Genomic DNA, 15,004 nt, shown 5'->3' on the forward strand with positions numbered 1-15,004 from the left:
CTTGTTTGTTATCCAATCATTCCTAAGATATTTGTTCAGTATTTATTGCCCTGTAAGAAAGGTGCATTCAGCTGGCAATATTTCTTTAAATGTAGCTATTTGAGTTTGGTTTGTCCATTACACTGACATCCCTTCATTTCAAGTGTATCAAGATTTCAGAGTTGCCTTTTTCATATGATTTACATAAAATGATTAATACCTCTAATTATAAAATTTTCCAAATTTCGTAGAAAGTTTTAACTTTGTCATCATATATTATTACTAGTCACACACTAATCACTCATCCTTTTTAAATAAAACAATGACATCGTGTTAGTTTGATCAATTGCGATTTGTGTCATGATTCGTGGATTTGTGAAAATGTTGACCAAATGCAAAAGAGGTGCTTTAGTATTAAAGTCGGTGCTATTACTTTTGTACCAGGAATATCTTTATTTCAAGTCTCAATTTGTGTTTGTTGATGAAGTTTGGAAAACAAACTTCCGAAGCAGATTCAATATTTCTTATTCTAAATGCACTCTGACCAGGTGGGTTTAATGGAGAAAAGCTGTCGCAATCAAAAGAAAGAAATTTATTTTCAGTTGCCCTTCTGGCGCGAACGATTCACCATAAAATCACTGCACCCGCCCATATCAGCATGTTCATTACACAAAATTGTATCGTCCACCTTTTTTACCCAATTTCATGGAGGAAACGTCTGAAAACACCTGTTTCTTCCTTGCAATGTAAGTAAATGACACAATTTCGCAAGCTACATCGGTAAGACCGAAAGAAAGATACTATTCAAGATAATGGACCTAACACAAGCTAGCACACAGGCTTAATGATCGTAAACAAAACAGAGAGATTTGATTGGCGCATGATCTGTTGGGCGGGGCTTACAAATTTTGAATGAAATTTGTAGAATCTTCAGACTCATTAAAAAATCTGGCGAATTTTATTAAGCTCTTATTGTTTGACGACAGATAACTCAATAAAGGTAATGATTATTAATATGAAAATTGCACAGAACAGTGTTATTTTCACTGAGCTTTAAGGGCAGAAAGCTGGAAAAGTCAAAGTTAAAATTTGGCAAACACACATTAAGACTTGAACATGTGACAATCCAATATCTTGTACTGCAGTGCAGCTATGCCTTCAAAGTATTATCAAGTGTATACATGTTTTGTCAGTATGTATACATTACCTTGAATGTAATTAGTGCCTTGCTGTATACACTGTACACACAGAAAAGCCAGGTACTACAGGTAAACAAGTGGGCCTTTCACGTCTATAGATTTCTTTGAACTTGTCATTATTATTATTATCAAAAAACACTTGTAAGACTTGTTATGTTCATCACTATGCATTTCACATATTAATATAGTCACTTTTAGTATACAGATCTACAAAATACTGTAGGTCAATGAGTGAAAGTTAGAAGACCAAAAAAAAAACACAAAGGAAAAGATAAAAAAAAAAAAAGCAGAACGTTCCGACTCACCTGCAAAGAAAATGGTCCAGATATTAATAATGATCTGATAAGGTGTGAGAAGTCGCAGAGCATCGGTATCTCCCTCCAACTCTGCGTCGTTGGCAATCTTGATGAGACAATCCACCAGATCTCTGATTTGTCCATCCTGGAAGGTTTCTTTGTGTTTCTTGTAAAAATTGAGCAAGAGTGAGTCTCTACACTCCTTAGCATCCATCATGGACCTTATCCAAGGGTTGGGAATATGTTGTAGCCATGGCAATAGGTTTACTGGATGAACAGGCGTGATGGACTTTCCAATCTTCTCTGTGTAGTCGAATATCAACCTGAGTTCATCATCTTCTTTCTGGTACCTCTTGCCAAATGCTATGTTGTGCAAGATGTTCAGTGAAGCCAGACTCAGATCATCTTTGGGGTCAAAGGCTATTTGTTGGTAGGAATTGAAACGGTCTGTTAAACTCAGAGCCTCCTCATGAAGCTTCTCGCACAGAGAGGTTCTGGTGATCACCTTGAAAGTTTGCCTCATGATCTTGGTGTGGAGATGGAAATCATGTTGTTCTCTACACGTCATGAAACCTTTCTCCAGAAAGAAGTCTAAAGAGAAAATTTTGGGTCTCCAAGTCACGTGTGGCCCATTGTATGTTTCTTTGATAACTTTTGCATCATTCAAAATAACTACTCTCTCTCTGCCAAATTTGAGGCTGAACACTTTTCCGTAAGTCTCTGACATTTTGGTAAGGCAGTGATGGATGGCAGATGAATCAAGCTGCAAAATATTACCGAGGAGGGGGAGGGATGGGGGTCCAGGTGGGACCTTCCAGACCCAAAATTCTTTCCACTCATTTATGTAATAAAATGCTATGTATATGACAATAACTATACAGATTAAACAGGGTGACAGCATGATTGGGTAACGACGAAACAGATCGAAAAAGTTTCAAAGTATTCTTCCTCCAATCGAGTCAAATTTAGGACAGAGAAAAAGGGGTTTCTATTCCCGGCCTTGTTCGTCGTTGTTATTTGTGTCTTCTTGCTGGTGTAGGGGATAATTTCTTCATGGCATTCTGCCTGTTGATCTTGGTTGAAGATAATTTTCTGCAGAGAACAAAATGGAAGACGGGATTTTTAAGTCATGCTGGTACAAAATTCTCAGTTTTTTCATCAGCATATATTAAACCACAAAATTTATTTTATTGTCTTGATGTGAGTTGTCTGTTTAGTAAATAAATAGGTATAATCACATTCACAGAAAGATAACTGTTCTGTCATAAATTTGTCCCTTACTCTCCCTAATTATAAGATACCATCATTTTGCCATTTCTATAAGCTTGTTTGTTTTCACTTATTACATTAAAACTCTTGAGCTGAACTCTTATGCCTGGTTGGCACAAATCAAGATAAGAATTTTAACAGTTCTGTCCACTTTTTCAATACTGATATTTCAAGATATAGTGAAGAATTGAAAGTTAGTTCAATGTTAATTTCCATGTAATTATTTTATAAGGAACAGCTCCAAGTGGACTTCTAAATAAGACAGAACGAAGAAGAAAAACCAAATCCGCGGTGTTTCTTTCAAGACAACCTACCAGGTCCATTCACAGATCAGAAATGATTAATCTTAAACAAACAACTACTGTTAATAGAAAATTAACTGATTGTAATTAAATAAAAACTGAAGAATACCATTTCAATAGCATGGTCCTGAGAATTGAATCACAATCTTTTCCAGAAATTTGCAGAAATAATGGAATCCAAACTAAAAACTTTTGTGCACAGCATAGTGATTAATGAAACTTTCTCTCAGCTGAAGACAACACAGCAACTTATTAGCACTACATAACCATAAAGCTACTGACTTCGGAATCTGTGCTATACATCTGAAAAGGACATCTCTGTAAAGAATTTGATTATTAAGTGCAAATATATATGCTTAGTAATCTTTTAAACACAATCAAATCACCTTCAGGACTGAATTGTTATGATAAGGTTAATCATGCCAAATCTTTTACATTTGCTAGCAGTCTTTTAAGACCCTTTTCTTTGGTTGTCTAACTGTTAAAGTGATATATGCATGGTTTGATGAACACTCATAATACAAATTTACACAGTGTTTGCCTTAAAAAAATCACTGTTTGTGCTAGCAATTGAGAGGCATTTGAAAGAACCTTAACCTTACTTTCAAGTAAAACTCTAGTTTGTCCTTGGCAAAACATGGAGCCCCTAATTTCCTTCTTCCTTATAATGCAAGTTGTGGCGTTCACTAATTTAAAAAAAAAAAAAACGAGTCCCCATATATGTATATGTAACTTTTGGTAACTCTATAGGATACCACCAGACCAGAATGTACAGCAAAGTCCAGACAATATGCAGCTTTAAGCACCCTTTTTCCAAGTTATTGGTGTCCTTATGTTCAAAGTTGGTTAAGCAGAAAATAAACGTTGTAATCAACAAAAACAACGTGACAAAGAAACCAAACTAACTAATTATCATCACTGTCTGGGGGACCTTTTTTTATATTCTTTTTATCTCTGCTTCATTCAAAGTTTCTGTTATAGTATTTGAAAGAGATTTATTTAAGTTACTGATCTGTGGCAAAGTGCATACTTTTGTACCATCTTTTTTGTATAATTTAATAAGGAAAAACCCACATAAACTAGTGTCGGACACTCACGCTTGCATGAGAGGGAATTCAAAGGCCATTGTTGAACATGAGGGCAATGCAGTGTGAAAGAAGAAGGAAAATGTTATATTGCCGCAAAAAAAGAAAGACAAAAATAGAAGGAAAACGTGATGTTTTTACTGTGTTTTTAGCAATGTTTGGCCTTACTGCACCGAGTATATATTCAAAGCTGATTCCATATACACAGTACCTATGTGCATTGAATTGTACAGTAACGTTTTCTATATTAATAACCGATGATTTAATGGCTAAGGATTTTGATGGCATATCTATATAATTTCTATGATTGTTATTGAGGCCATGATCTGTAATTTGTACATAATAGGATATACCTCAAGCTACAGTAGCTGTGAAATCTATGTAACTTTAACAAACATATATATATAGCTGCTACATTTGAGTTATTACTCATTTAATACAAACCAGGAAAGTAATTGTCTCTTGCGGATTTTAGTGACTAGTTAATATTGTCTCATTTGAAGTTTTTTGCCAAATTTCATTGTTCCTATTATGATTTAGATCTAGACTTAAGTTACAGATGCTTACAGGAATTTCATCTATTCTTTAAAAGTGGCATATTTTACTACAAGATTTGTGACAAATTTAACACAGAATTCAGCTTAAAGTACATGAATTAGCCCACCAAGAATGATGTTAAAAGTGCAGAAGCCTGGAGAGTTTTTGTAAACGATGTTGGACAGAAGCTGTCCCCTATTGAACTAAATAGTTTATAAACACTCTAATCTAGAACATAAAAAATGATAATGATTACAACTGTATGGATTACTTTGTAAGGTTAAGGGACATGTCTAAAGTAATATCTTGTGTTTCTCTCTCAGGTAACAAACCAATGCAAAATATAGCAGTTTCCATTATGTCTCCAAACTTCCCGCAATTACCCTTGTTTTAGTCAACGTTTCAATCATCAAACTAAGATACCCTACAAGCTTTTTTATGACTTGAACATGATCTAACAAATAAATTTAAATAATTTATATAATCCCATCAACTTAAAGTGCATCTGAAAATTTCAGTCTTCAGCATATTCTTCGTTATTAAAAATGAATTAACGAACTGTGTTTCAAAGTTTATCATCTTATAATATTGAAATATTATCTAACCGAATGCAAATAACTGCTTTGTAGTAGAATAATAAGTAAAGAAGGCCTATTTATGTGGTTCAAGTTACTACGAGAAGCAATCAAGTACATGATTTACAAATCATAATAAATTTTTTAGATGTGTTTTCAGATGTGTACTATGCAGTAGTCACATGAACTAGATAATGTCTGAAGTCAAACACCTACTATTTCATAAGAACTGCGACCTCTCTGAATTATTTACAACACTAATTATGTCATAAAAACTCCCTACCTGAAGTAGTGTCTAGTGTTGTCCAATAACATCGTTCTTCTTCAGGTCAAAAGTCAAACACATTTATCATAAGTAAATATATGCACGTGCGATACTGAGGAAATCCATACTTCCACGATACATTGATGAAAGAAAGACTCTGAACCGGCAATTAAAGCTAACGCAACCGTGATCAAACCGTCCATACGGTTTCTCAGACACTTTGAAATGGCAAAAATGGCATGTTACTAATCCATAAAATGAAATGAAAACTTCTGGTAACGTCGAAAGTGTCATGCACAAGCACTTTTATCGCCAACTTTTTCAGACTTTAATAGTTGAATAATGTTTGTTTGAGAAGAGATTAAAGAGTGTAATTGGAAGATTTATTGCTGTGAATTGAACTGGAAGACGATGAGTTTTTCCTGGCAAAAATGAATAATTTGGTATCTATAATAACTGCAAAGTACATTTTTGAATGACTTATATATCTAGTAGATGGCACATGGTGTTGGTAGATTGGTTTGGCTATCCCATTCGCTGCATAAAACATGCGTAAAAACCACAAGTTTAGAAGCTCTGGTTTGTTAAAATGTATTTCTCGAAGAAGAACAGTTGGTCAGCTTTTAAATGCCCCATTGTGAAAGAAAACAACCCCCTTAAAAAGACCACCAGGTGGATAACCTCATTTTTCAAGAAAAAAAATGCACCACAAATTTTACCTGATATGGGTGTGCAATGAAATGCTAAATATGATCCTCCCACTATTTCATTGAGTTTCAGCTGTCAATTATGATTCTGTTATTGTGGTTGTTTTTTTTTCTTTTTCAGTAGAAGTTAAAGTGTGGCAACATATCAGCATGGAAAGGCTTTTAAGCTGGGCTGTACCATTCTTCGTTAGGGTATCGAAACTATTCGCGCCCCGAAAGCTTTCCCTCCTGGTGGCTGGATCTCACTATTAACCTTCTTCTATTGTTTCTTTGAGCTACATGTCTGCTGACCCAAAAACCTACTAACCTAGCTTTAAGATGTAATACAAGTGTATGGGTAGATCTATGCATTGTATGACGTGGTGTAAATTAGGAAGCATTATATTCATTCATGTGTGGCCAACCATTCAGAAATAACTCCCAAGGAATTTCTTTCCACTGTCAGTATGGTTATGTGTAGGTGCATTGCACTCTCTATAGTGTTTGCGATGGATTTTTATGGCTTTATTTTTGCTTTGGAGAGGCTTAGAGGCATTCATGTTGGCAAGGTAGTAAGATGGAGATCATGAATATGGTGGAGAGATTAACTCCCACATAAAGACAAAGAAATAAGAAAAATATGGTAAAATAATCAAGCTTTAGAGTACATATATTTTTTTTATTTTGAGAACATGATAGTCATTTCCATGTTTAAAAGCAGCTTATTTAGGTCAAGGCCAAAACATGGTTTGTTTGTGCATATATATTGATAATCTATTGTCGAACCGTGTTTAATGTTCTGTACTCTGTAGACAATTTTTGAAAATAGCCATGTGTGTTAAAAATAGTTTATGGCTTAGTTTCAAAATTATTATTAAAACTCAAAGAATTAATTGACCAAGGTTTAATGATGCATATTTGGTGGTCTCGATTCTGAAAATTTCTGATAATAACAAATGCAATCGTTTTGTAATGGGTTTATATAGCACACAGTAACAGTCAATGACAGGTTTGACATGGTAGCTACAGTAGAAGAGTGTCTATAGCCATTCATCTCTTTGGACCATTAAAAAAAATGTTAGGAGGTTATAATTCATAAAATTAATATGAAAAAAGAGAAAGAATGTGTAGAAGACGAGCAATTAACTTGGATGTTAGTCATGAGCTATTCTATTGTTTAAAGAATCTCAATATTCATCTCCCCCACCCCCCCCCCTTTGAATAGGCACCATGTTAAAAATATATAGTACTTAAGTAAATGCTGACAACCAGTACTCTAGGCACTGAATGCTAAATGCTTAAGGAATATCTAATTTTACTATTGTTTGCAATGACGAAAAGTAACCCGTTGTCGGACCAACAGTTGTTTTACAATAAAGAGTCCAAACTAAACAAATTCATCAGAATTTCCTATTTGTGAATTTGATATCATTCTGTCAGCTAATCTCATACAACCCAAAATCTAAAACATAGCAATATTCAGTATGTTTACGGCATCCTTGGTAATTCCTAAGAGCCAGAACTATAAAACAGAAGTTTTTTGTTTTTCTGTTTCTGAGAACTGTCCAAGTTTTTCCTATGTGGCATTATTTCAAACTTTTGACCTATCAACAATCGGGTAATTTCTTTCTGAAAACCAGCATCTCAGTCATTGCCGCCACCTGTGGTTGGATGTGCCAATGAAATTCAATCGTTATCCTATTGGCCACCTCAGCAGGAAACAGAATTTGAGTAATCAGGTTTGTCAGAAGAGACAAAAGCATCCGTCTCACAGCTTTAGATTATCTAAACCACCTGCATAGTCATTTCGGCTTTTTCAGTTCCTGGGTTTCGTTTGGCTCTTTTCTTGAATTTTGTTTATAAGGTTTTTGGGGGTCCACCAAACATTCAAAACAAAATTATGTAAAAACTGATTGTGTTGTCAGTCAAACTTTTACTTAACTCCAACATTTCTCTGGGTCTCAACTCACAATTTGGACCTTCAATGAAAGTGGAAAGTCAAAGCTAGGAAAACAGCAGTATTTGGGACTTTTAGTTAGAACCATCTTTGTTTAACTAGAAATTGCAGGCATCTTAACACATATAAATGTTAACTTTGTGTTGTACTTCTGATGGTGAAATCATATTAAGCAACAATCTACAATTTACCATATATGAGAAAATTCAATGAATAAAAAAAATAAAAAAAATAATAATAATCATAAAAAATGAAAAAAAACCTGAACCATTGTGAAATGTAGCATAACAAACATTTCAAACTTGTGTTTGTATTTTTCGTAGTTACATCATATATATATCGTATATTATATCGTATATATTGAATGATTGTCTCGTAATTTACAAACCTTTGAAGTTTACACGTACCGTCTACATTTCATCGCTACGGATTGTGTAAAATTTAGCCAGATAATACAAATTTAAAGATATGAGTGGATAAATATGATGAAGAATGTAATTATGCTGAATTCCAGCTTTACATCCTCTTTTAACAATCTCTAAATCTACTCATCAATTTGCATAATTTTGTTATATAAATTAACAAAAATACACAATTGCTCTTAAAGTAGCATCAATTTTACATCACTGTAGCACTTAATCATTCAAATTTGCATTTTTTTGCTCAAATTAAGAGAAATATATACACAAAATCATTTCCTATTGCGTAATGAGTCTTTTTACACAAGATGCCGAACAAACACGCACTCACCATATACTTGTGTTGCTGATCAAACGGCTGGTGTCAAAGCAACTCGGATCTGAATTACAATGTGAGTGATTTAAATAATCTTGGCAGAGAGCAGTTTTAAACAAGAAATTCCACAATGTTGTGGGCATTACCCTAGATCATATATATATATATATATATATATATATATATATATATATATATATATATATATATATATATATATATATATATATATATATATATATATCGTTCCAGGTCAGGATGACATCTGTTTGTGTGTGTGTTCATTATGCACCTAACTAATGGCAATTTAGATGAGTTATGGATTTCATTTTTCATATCTTGGTGGTTAAATTCCCTGGGAAACATCATCATCATCTAAAGGCCAGGTAGATCTTTATCAGCAAATAGTGTAAACAGAAGGTATAAAATGCATCAATTGATGCAAAAGCTCAAGGTATTCTTTCAAGTTTCCAAGTGCTGTCAGGTTTTATAACTTTATTATTACTCATAATTGTTCTAAAAATGGCTTTTAAGCTTGGAATATTGGATAAGAAATATCATCAAGTGTGCCTGTTGTACTGCTGTATTTCTCACAACTTGCGTGTAATTGTTATCCCTTTATGTAAGCTAGGTTAACTCATAATACTTGAAACTGTTATTCACTTTTTTTTTACTGTCTCCCTCCCACCCGTCGTGCAAACAACGCAAAGTTACGACGGTTATCTTTTCCTCTGCCATCAAACGTGAACTTTTTCACCTTTGGCAATTTTACATTTTCTTTTTTTTCTCTGTTGATGTCGGGAGCTTGAAGCCCTCCTTAAAATGTGTTATACTCTCACGAAAGAACATCCTCGCCCCCGAAAAACTTGCTAAATATGTATCACAGAGCTATACGGTGCCATATATTGGGCACCAACCTGAAAAGTAGGACGAACCAGAGATTTCCTACCGGTTTGATCCACAAGGCAAAGGATGTCCTCTGAATAGCTCTCTTCAGGATACAATTTGAAAGAATTCTCCTCATGTGAATTCAATTGATTTCACAACTGTGGGGTCAGTGTTTTACCCTACATACTACTGCTATTTTGTTGATGATGCTCACACATGACACCGATTGCTCGGAAAGTTCACAAAATCCATCGGTTGCCACGCCGCCGGCGGGTATCACAGGCATTTGGTGAGGGAAATGTCCACACTTGGTTGTCATTATGTGCGTTTTTTTCTGTTCTATTTAATATATCGCTAATTACTTCATTTCCTGTCAAATATATTACTCTCTGAAATGGTGGTCTTAAATACCACCCTCCCATGTACTATGTTCAGTTTGTGATTTCTTCAATTCATTTGTGAGGTGAAGAACAGACCTTATTCTTTATGTTGATATGTGGGTCATATCACTACCCTTTACACTCCTATATGTCACCAAAAAGTTTATTGTTTGTGACTTTTTGTTAGGGGTCGTACAGTTATGCTTCATTCATGACTACTACATGTGTGAATATGAGAAGAATATATCAGTCACTGACTGTGTGTCTCTGGAAGGTAAATTCCCAAATAGGAATGCAGAAAGCTGTTTAATATTCTTGTGAGCCAAACCATTTGCAGGAAAGGAGTGCATGAATCTGTTTGTTAAACTTGGCAAGATGATTACAAATAAGTATTTAACTGTAAAACTAGATTTGTTGGTAATGCTGGCAGTTAAATGTCAGGATTTTATTAACAGATTTCAGATTCACAAACAAACAATAATATTTAAAACGGCACAGATTTAGTTCTGTATAGCAAAAGTTTTTGCTAGATTGTTTCTGTCAGTGAGATATATACAATTTGAACAAAGGGTTTTGGTTCATCCTTTATGATGTCATAATACGAGCTAAAAATATACCCATTGTTCTTGGAATGTCTTAATGTTTTTCGTGCACATGTTGACATAATTTTCTCTTAGTCTGTGTGCTGATTTAAAGGGATAGTGTGAGTTACAGTAGGTGGACTGCATTCTAACCCTGGAAAGACATGACTAGTCAGAGCAAACTGTTACAAGGATTACTTCTGGTTTTCCTTTGGACAACCATAGTCTTACTTTGTGGTTGTCTGAAAAAATGTATCAAAATAAACAAAGAATGATCAATGTATGTATGTACAGAATATAGGAGAATTGTGTAGGTTTGAAAACTATAGAACACCAGCTATGAGCTAGTATAAACTGTAGGCCTACCACAATTTTTGTTCTGTTTCAATATTTCAGTATCTTCAGAGTAATTAGAGAGGATGATACCAAGTTCTAATTTTTTTCCTATTTTGAGTCGCAATTAATGCAATCAGAATCTGATGTAAACCAACACGTCATCCAAGCAACGACCAAACAAAGCTGGTTTTGGTTGTCCGAACAGAAACTTGGATGTTTTTTTCGGAGGACCAGAGGCGCATTACGAATTTGCTGACCGACTGACCGACTTTATGGGATCAAGTTCCTCCCCCAGTTTATGGGGTCACTTTCTCCCCATGTAAGTGTCATGGAATATGAATGAAATAACATATGACAGTAGTATATGTAATACTACTTATTAATTCATTTTACAGGTAGTTGGTGTATTACAAAAAAAAAAGAACTTTGGTATTATATATTTTATTAAGTAATGAGTCTATATTAGTGTCCTGTTGTAGTTTTGCGGATGGAGTTTGACTGCTGTTAACATCATCCACACATGAGCACAGTTAGGATCTTTGCACTAAACTTTTATGTCAGTGAATATTCCCCTTTAAGAAATAACTCCACTGACAATTTAGTTTACTTTCACTATATGGTATGACCCAGAAACTGAGTTTTTGGCGCCTCCTACTGTTTAGAAAGGTTTCTCATCATCGGGGGAGCCAATTAAGTTTTTGATGATAGCGGTTTATATACTACGGTAAGAGAACATTGCTCTTTGAGAATATATATATTTCCTCCTCCTCTCCTAAATGGGACATTGAGACAGCACGAGGGAAAAAAAGATAAAAAAACACGAAAGGAAAGGAAAAGCCCAAATATGATAAAAACAAGAACAGGTGCACAAACTTTGAAGAATATACCCAACTTTTACTACATATATTTTATGCAAAAAACTAAGTCTTAATGGTAATTAGTTAAAACCTGGAGTAAAATATTGATCATGAATGAAATAGTACAAAAAACTTCTGCTACAAATCCTTACAAGAACAATTCTCAGTGTTCTTTTTATGTAGAAAACCAGAAATACACACACATACACACAACAAACCTACACTACATCACACCACATTAAAGCACACTACACTACACTAGAGCTTAACAGTATCTGATTTACAGACTGAAAGGAACTGAATTCTGAAAAATTATGCCATTACCACACCTCCCCCATTTCTGTATAAAAAGTACAGAAAAGAAAGGAAAAATATCACCTTTTTCTTTATTGGAATGTCAATTTTGTATCTCTCAATCATAACTATTGATGGATAGCAAGTACTCTTCTAGGAACTCAGAAGCAAATTCACTTATGTCTACCTCTCTTTATTATTTTCTAATAGTAATATAATTGCAACACTGAGGTAATTGCTTGGTGCTAAATTTACTTCACTCCTCTCTTACTAGTCTCATCTCTGTTTATACACTCTGATCCAGGTTACCCCTGTTGGCCCACTTCAAGGTTACCCAGTTGACCCACTCCCAGGTCACTCCTACATATTGACCCACTCCCAGGTCACTCCTATTGACCCACTTCCAGTTCATCCCTGTTGACCCACTTCCAGGTCACTCTTGTTGACCCACTTCCAGGTCACTCTTACTGAACCACTTCTGTTGACCCACTTTTAGACCATCCCTGTTGAGTGGTTCCATGTCACTCCTATTGACCCACTTCCAGTTCATCCCTGTTGACCCACTTCCAGGTCACTCTTGTTGACCCACTCCCGGGTCACTCTTACTGAACCACTTCTGTTGACCCACTTTCAGACCATCCCTGTTGACCCACTTCCATGTCACTCCTATTGACCCACTTCCAGTTTATCCCTGTAGACCCATTTCCAGGTCACTCTTGTTGACCCACTCCCAGGTCACTCTTTCTGAACCACTTCTGTTGACCCACTTTCAGACCATCCATGTTGACCCACTTCCAGTTCATCCCTGTTGACCCACTCCCAGGTCACTCCCTATTGACCCACTCTCATGTCATCCCTGTTGACCCACTTCCAGGTCACCACTTCCTCTTTCTTCCAAATCTATCATTCTAATGGCAGATTTTTTGTCCAGTGAACTGTTTTCACCCCTCTTTAGTGACTCAGTTGCGAATAGGTAAGTGATGGTCAATCTGAATGGTCAGTTAAAAGGTCAATAACTAAGGACTCATATTTCATATCTGTCTATTTCCAAATGCTTATATGTAACATATATTTTACAAACCCTAGCTGATAGAGCTCACAAGCAAATTCATTTCAACATTTAAACTTTTTTGGTCATTATTTAAATTCAAAGTTTATTAGTGATGCTAGTAAACTGCATTTTTATGACATTTTTAATAGTATAAAAGAGTGTTGCAAATTGACCAGCTGGAAAAAAATAAATAATGTTTAACATTGTATATAGAACATTATATAGATCTGATAATTAGAATAATGTTAACCGTTTTAAAGTTCTTCTTACAAATGTTATTACAGGGTTGGAAATCAGACCTTGAAGGTCGAGTGCCATTTCACTTTTGATTGAAATGACCTTGATTTTGCAATGTGTCAGTGCTAACTCCGATCATGCACGATGACATTAATGCTCTTAATATCAAATGGTCTCGATATTAATCTACAGCATTAGGAAGTTTGCAGGGGTAGACTACTCTTTATAGTAGAACATACATCTAACTTCTTTAATACAGGTCTCCATAATCCTAATTATTTACCTCATAAAATTTATTAGCCTTGATTTTTTTAATCAATACATTTTAGTTCACTGCTCTAGAGACCATTCATCCTTCTAGGAAAAAAACCAGCAATGAAGGAAGATGAGGGGGAGGGACAATCGTTTTCGTGCGTCCATGTCGTCGTGGCAGACTGCCTACTAAATTCTGTGGTTGCACCCCTGTGGAGGTCGTTTTACAAATGGTACTGGTCGTACTTCCCAAAATAATGATCCATAATGAAACATGGCTGTACACAGCGAGATAATTTGTTGGAATGGCAAGACGTCCTTCTTGGAATCTTGTCTTATTGAGGTTAATGTACTCTGATTTAGAGACAGTTTATGTTGGACATTAATAACTGTCTCGTAAAAAACAAATCTCACATTTCCTCTTAAGCGCTCGAAAATTGGACGAAAATTTGCAACAAAATGGAAGGACATTGTTGTAAACTTTGGAACAAAAGGGTTGTGAAGGAAACATGATTGGTTTCTTTGGTTGATTAATATTCAGGGGTTGGCAACCTTTTTGAATAAATGGGCCAGATATAAGGAGTGAAAAATTGACTGGGCCGCACTTTACCAGCGACCTGCTGTTGATTTCAAACCTTTGATTCCGAGGACTTTCAAGCAATAGGTGTGTGTACTTAATCTGTATTCACAAAAACATAATGTCAATACAGTACAGTTGATCATTAATGGGATAGTAGGCCTACCTGACAGCATCATTAGTGCAGATAAATTCTAAGCAGCTAGCATTTTTTTGTGATGATGTAAAATAGATTGATATTTTTTTCTTTTTCTTGAGACATCTCACGGGCCGCAAAAAAATCACTGGCGGGCCGCATGTGGCCCGCGGGCCGTAGGTTGCCCACCCCTGGTCTTAGAGAATGCATATTCATGGGAATTTCCATGATTCCTACCTCACGCTCATTTTTATACGCACCAAATTAGGTACAAAAAAAAAGGGAAAAAAATTGTTTTGGCTTGTATTCACAGCCGGAACTTTATCTTGATAATGACGATGGGGTTTCCTCTACTCAACAAAAAGTCAGGATTGGATAGCAGAATGGCAATGACAGGTGGAGCTGAGCACATTGATTTTTAGGTCAAGGAATGTTCCATTTTGGATGGAAAACGATTTGCTACCTCAGTTTTTCGGCAAAGCTACTAAAGTTGAATTTATTTCACTCCGGAAATTATGAATGTGTCATAT

General features: G+C 35.2%; 2 protein-coding genes across 6 annotated transcripts in view; one reads left to right on the top strand and one right to left on the bottom strand.

The window, feature by feature from the left end:
- LOC139958665 (SWI/SNF-related matrix-associated actin-dependent regulator of chromatin subfamily D member 1-like) overlaps positions 1-15,004 on the top strand; it is a 135,248-nt gene that overhangs the window by 21,329 nt on the left and 98,915 nt on the right. The gene's annotated exons all lie outside the window — the stretch shown is intronic.
- The window catches only part of LOC139958664 (steroid 17-alpha-hydroxylase/17,20 lyase-like), a 78,511-nt gene that overhangs the window by 13,121 nt on the left and 50,386 nt on the right, over positions 1-15,004 (bottom strand). Inside the window, exons 1-2 of one of the 4 annotated variants that reach the window (XM_071955913.1) lie at positions 5,526-6,963; positions 1,484-2,566 (exon numbers count right to left, since the gene is read on the bottom strand). In XM_071955913.1, coding sequence (XP_071812014.1) covers positions 1,484-2,375 — 892 coding nt within the window. In that variant the 5' untranslated portion in view covers positions 2,376-2,566; positions 5,526-6,963. The other 3 variants (XM_071955914.1, XM_071955911.1, XR_011789836.1) reach the window with 3 other exon arrangements.

The sequence above is a fragment of the Apostichopus japonicus genome, chromosome 18 (genome assembly GCF_037975245.1).
Source record: "Apostichopus japonicus isolate 1M-3 chromosome 18, ASM3797524v1, whole genome shotgun sequence".
NCBI classification, from domain to species: domain Eukaryota; kingdom Metazoa; phylum Echinodermata; class Holothuroidea; order Aspidochirotida; family Stichopodidae; genus Apostichopus; species Apostichopus japonicus.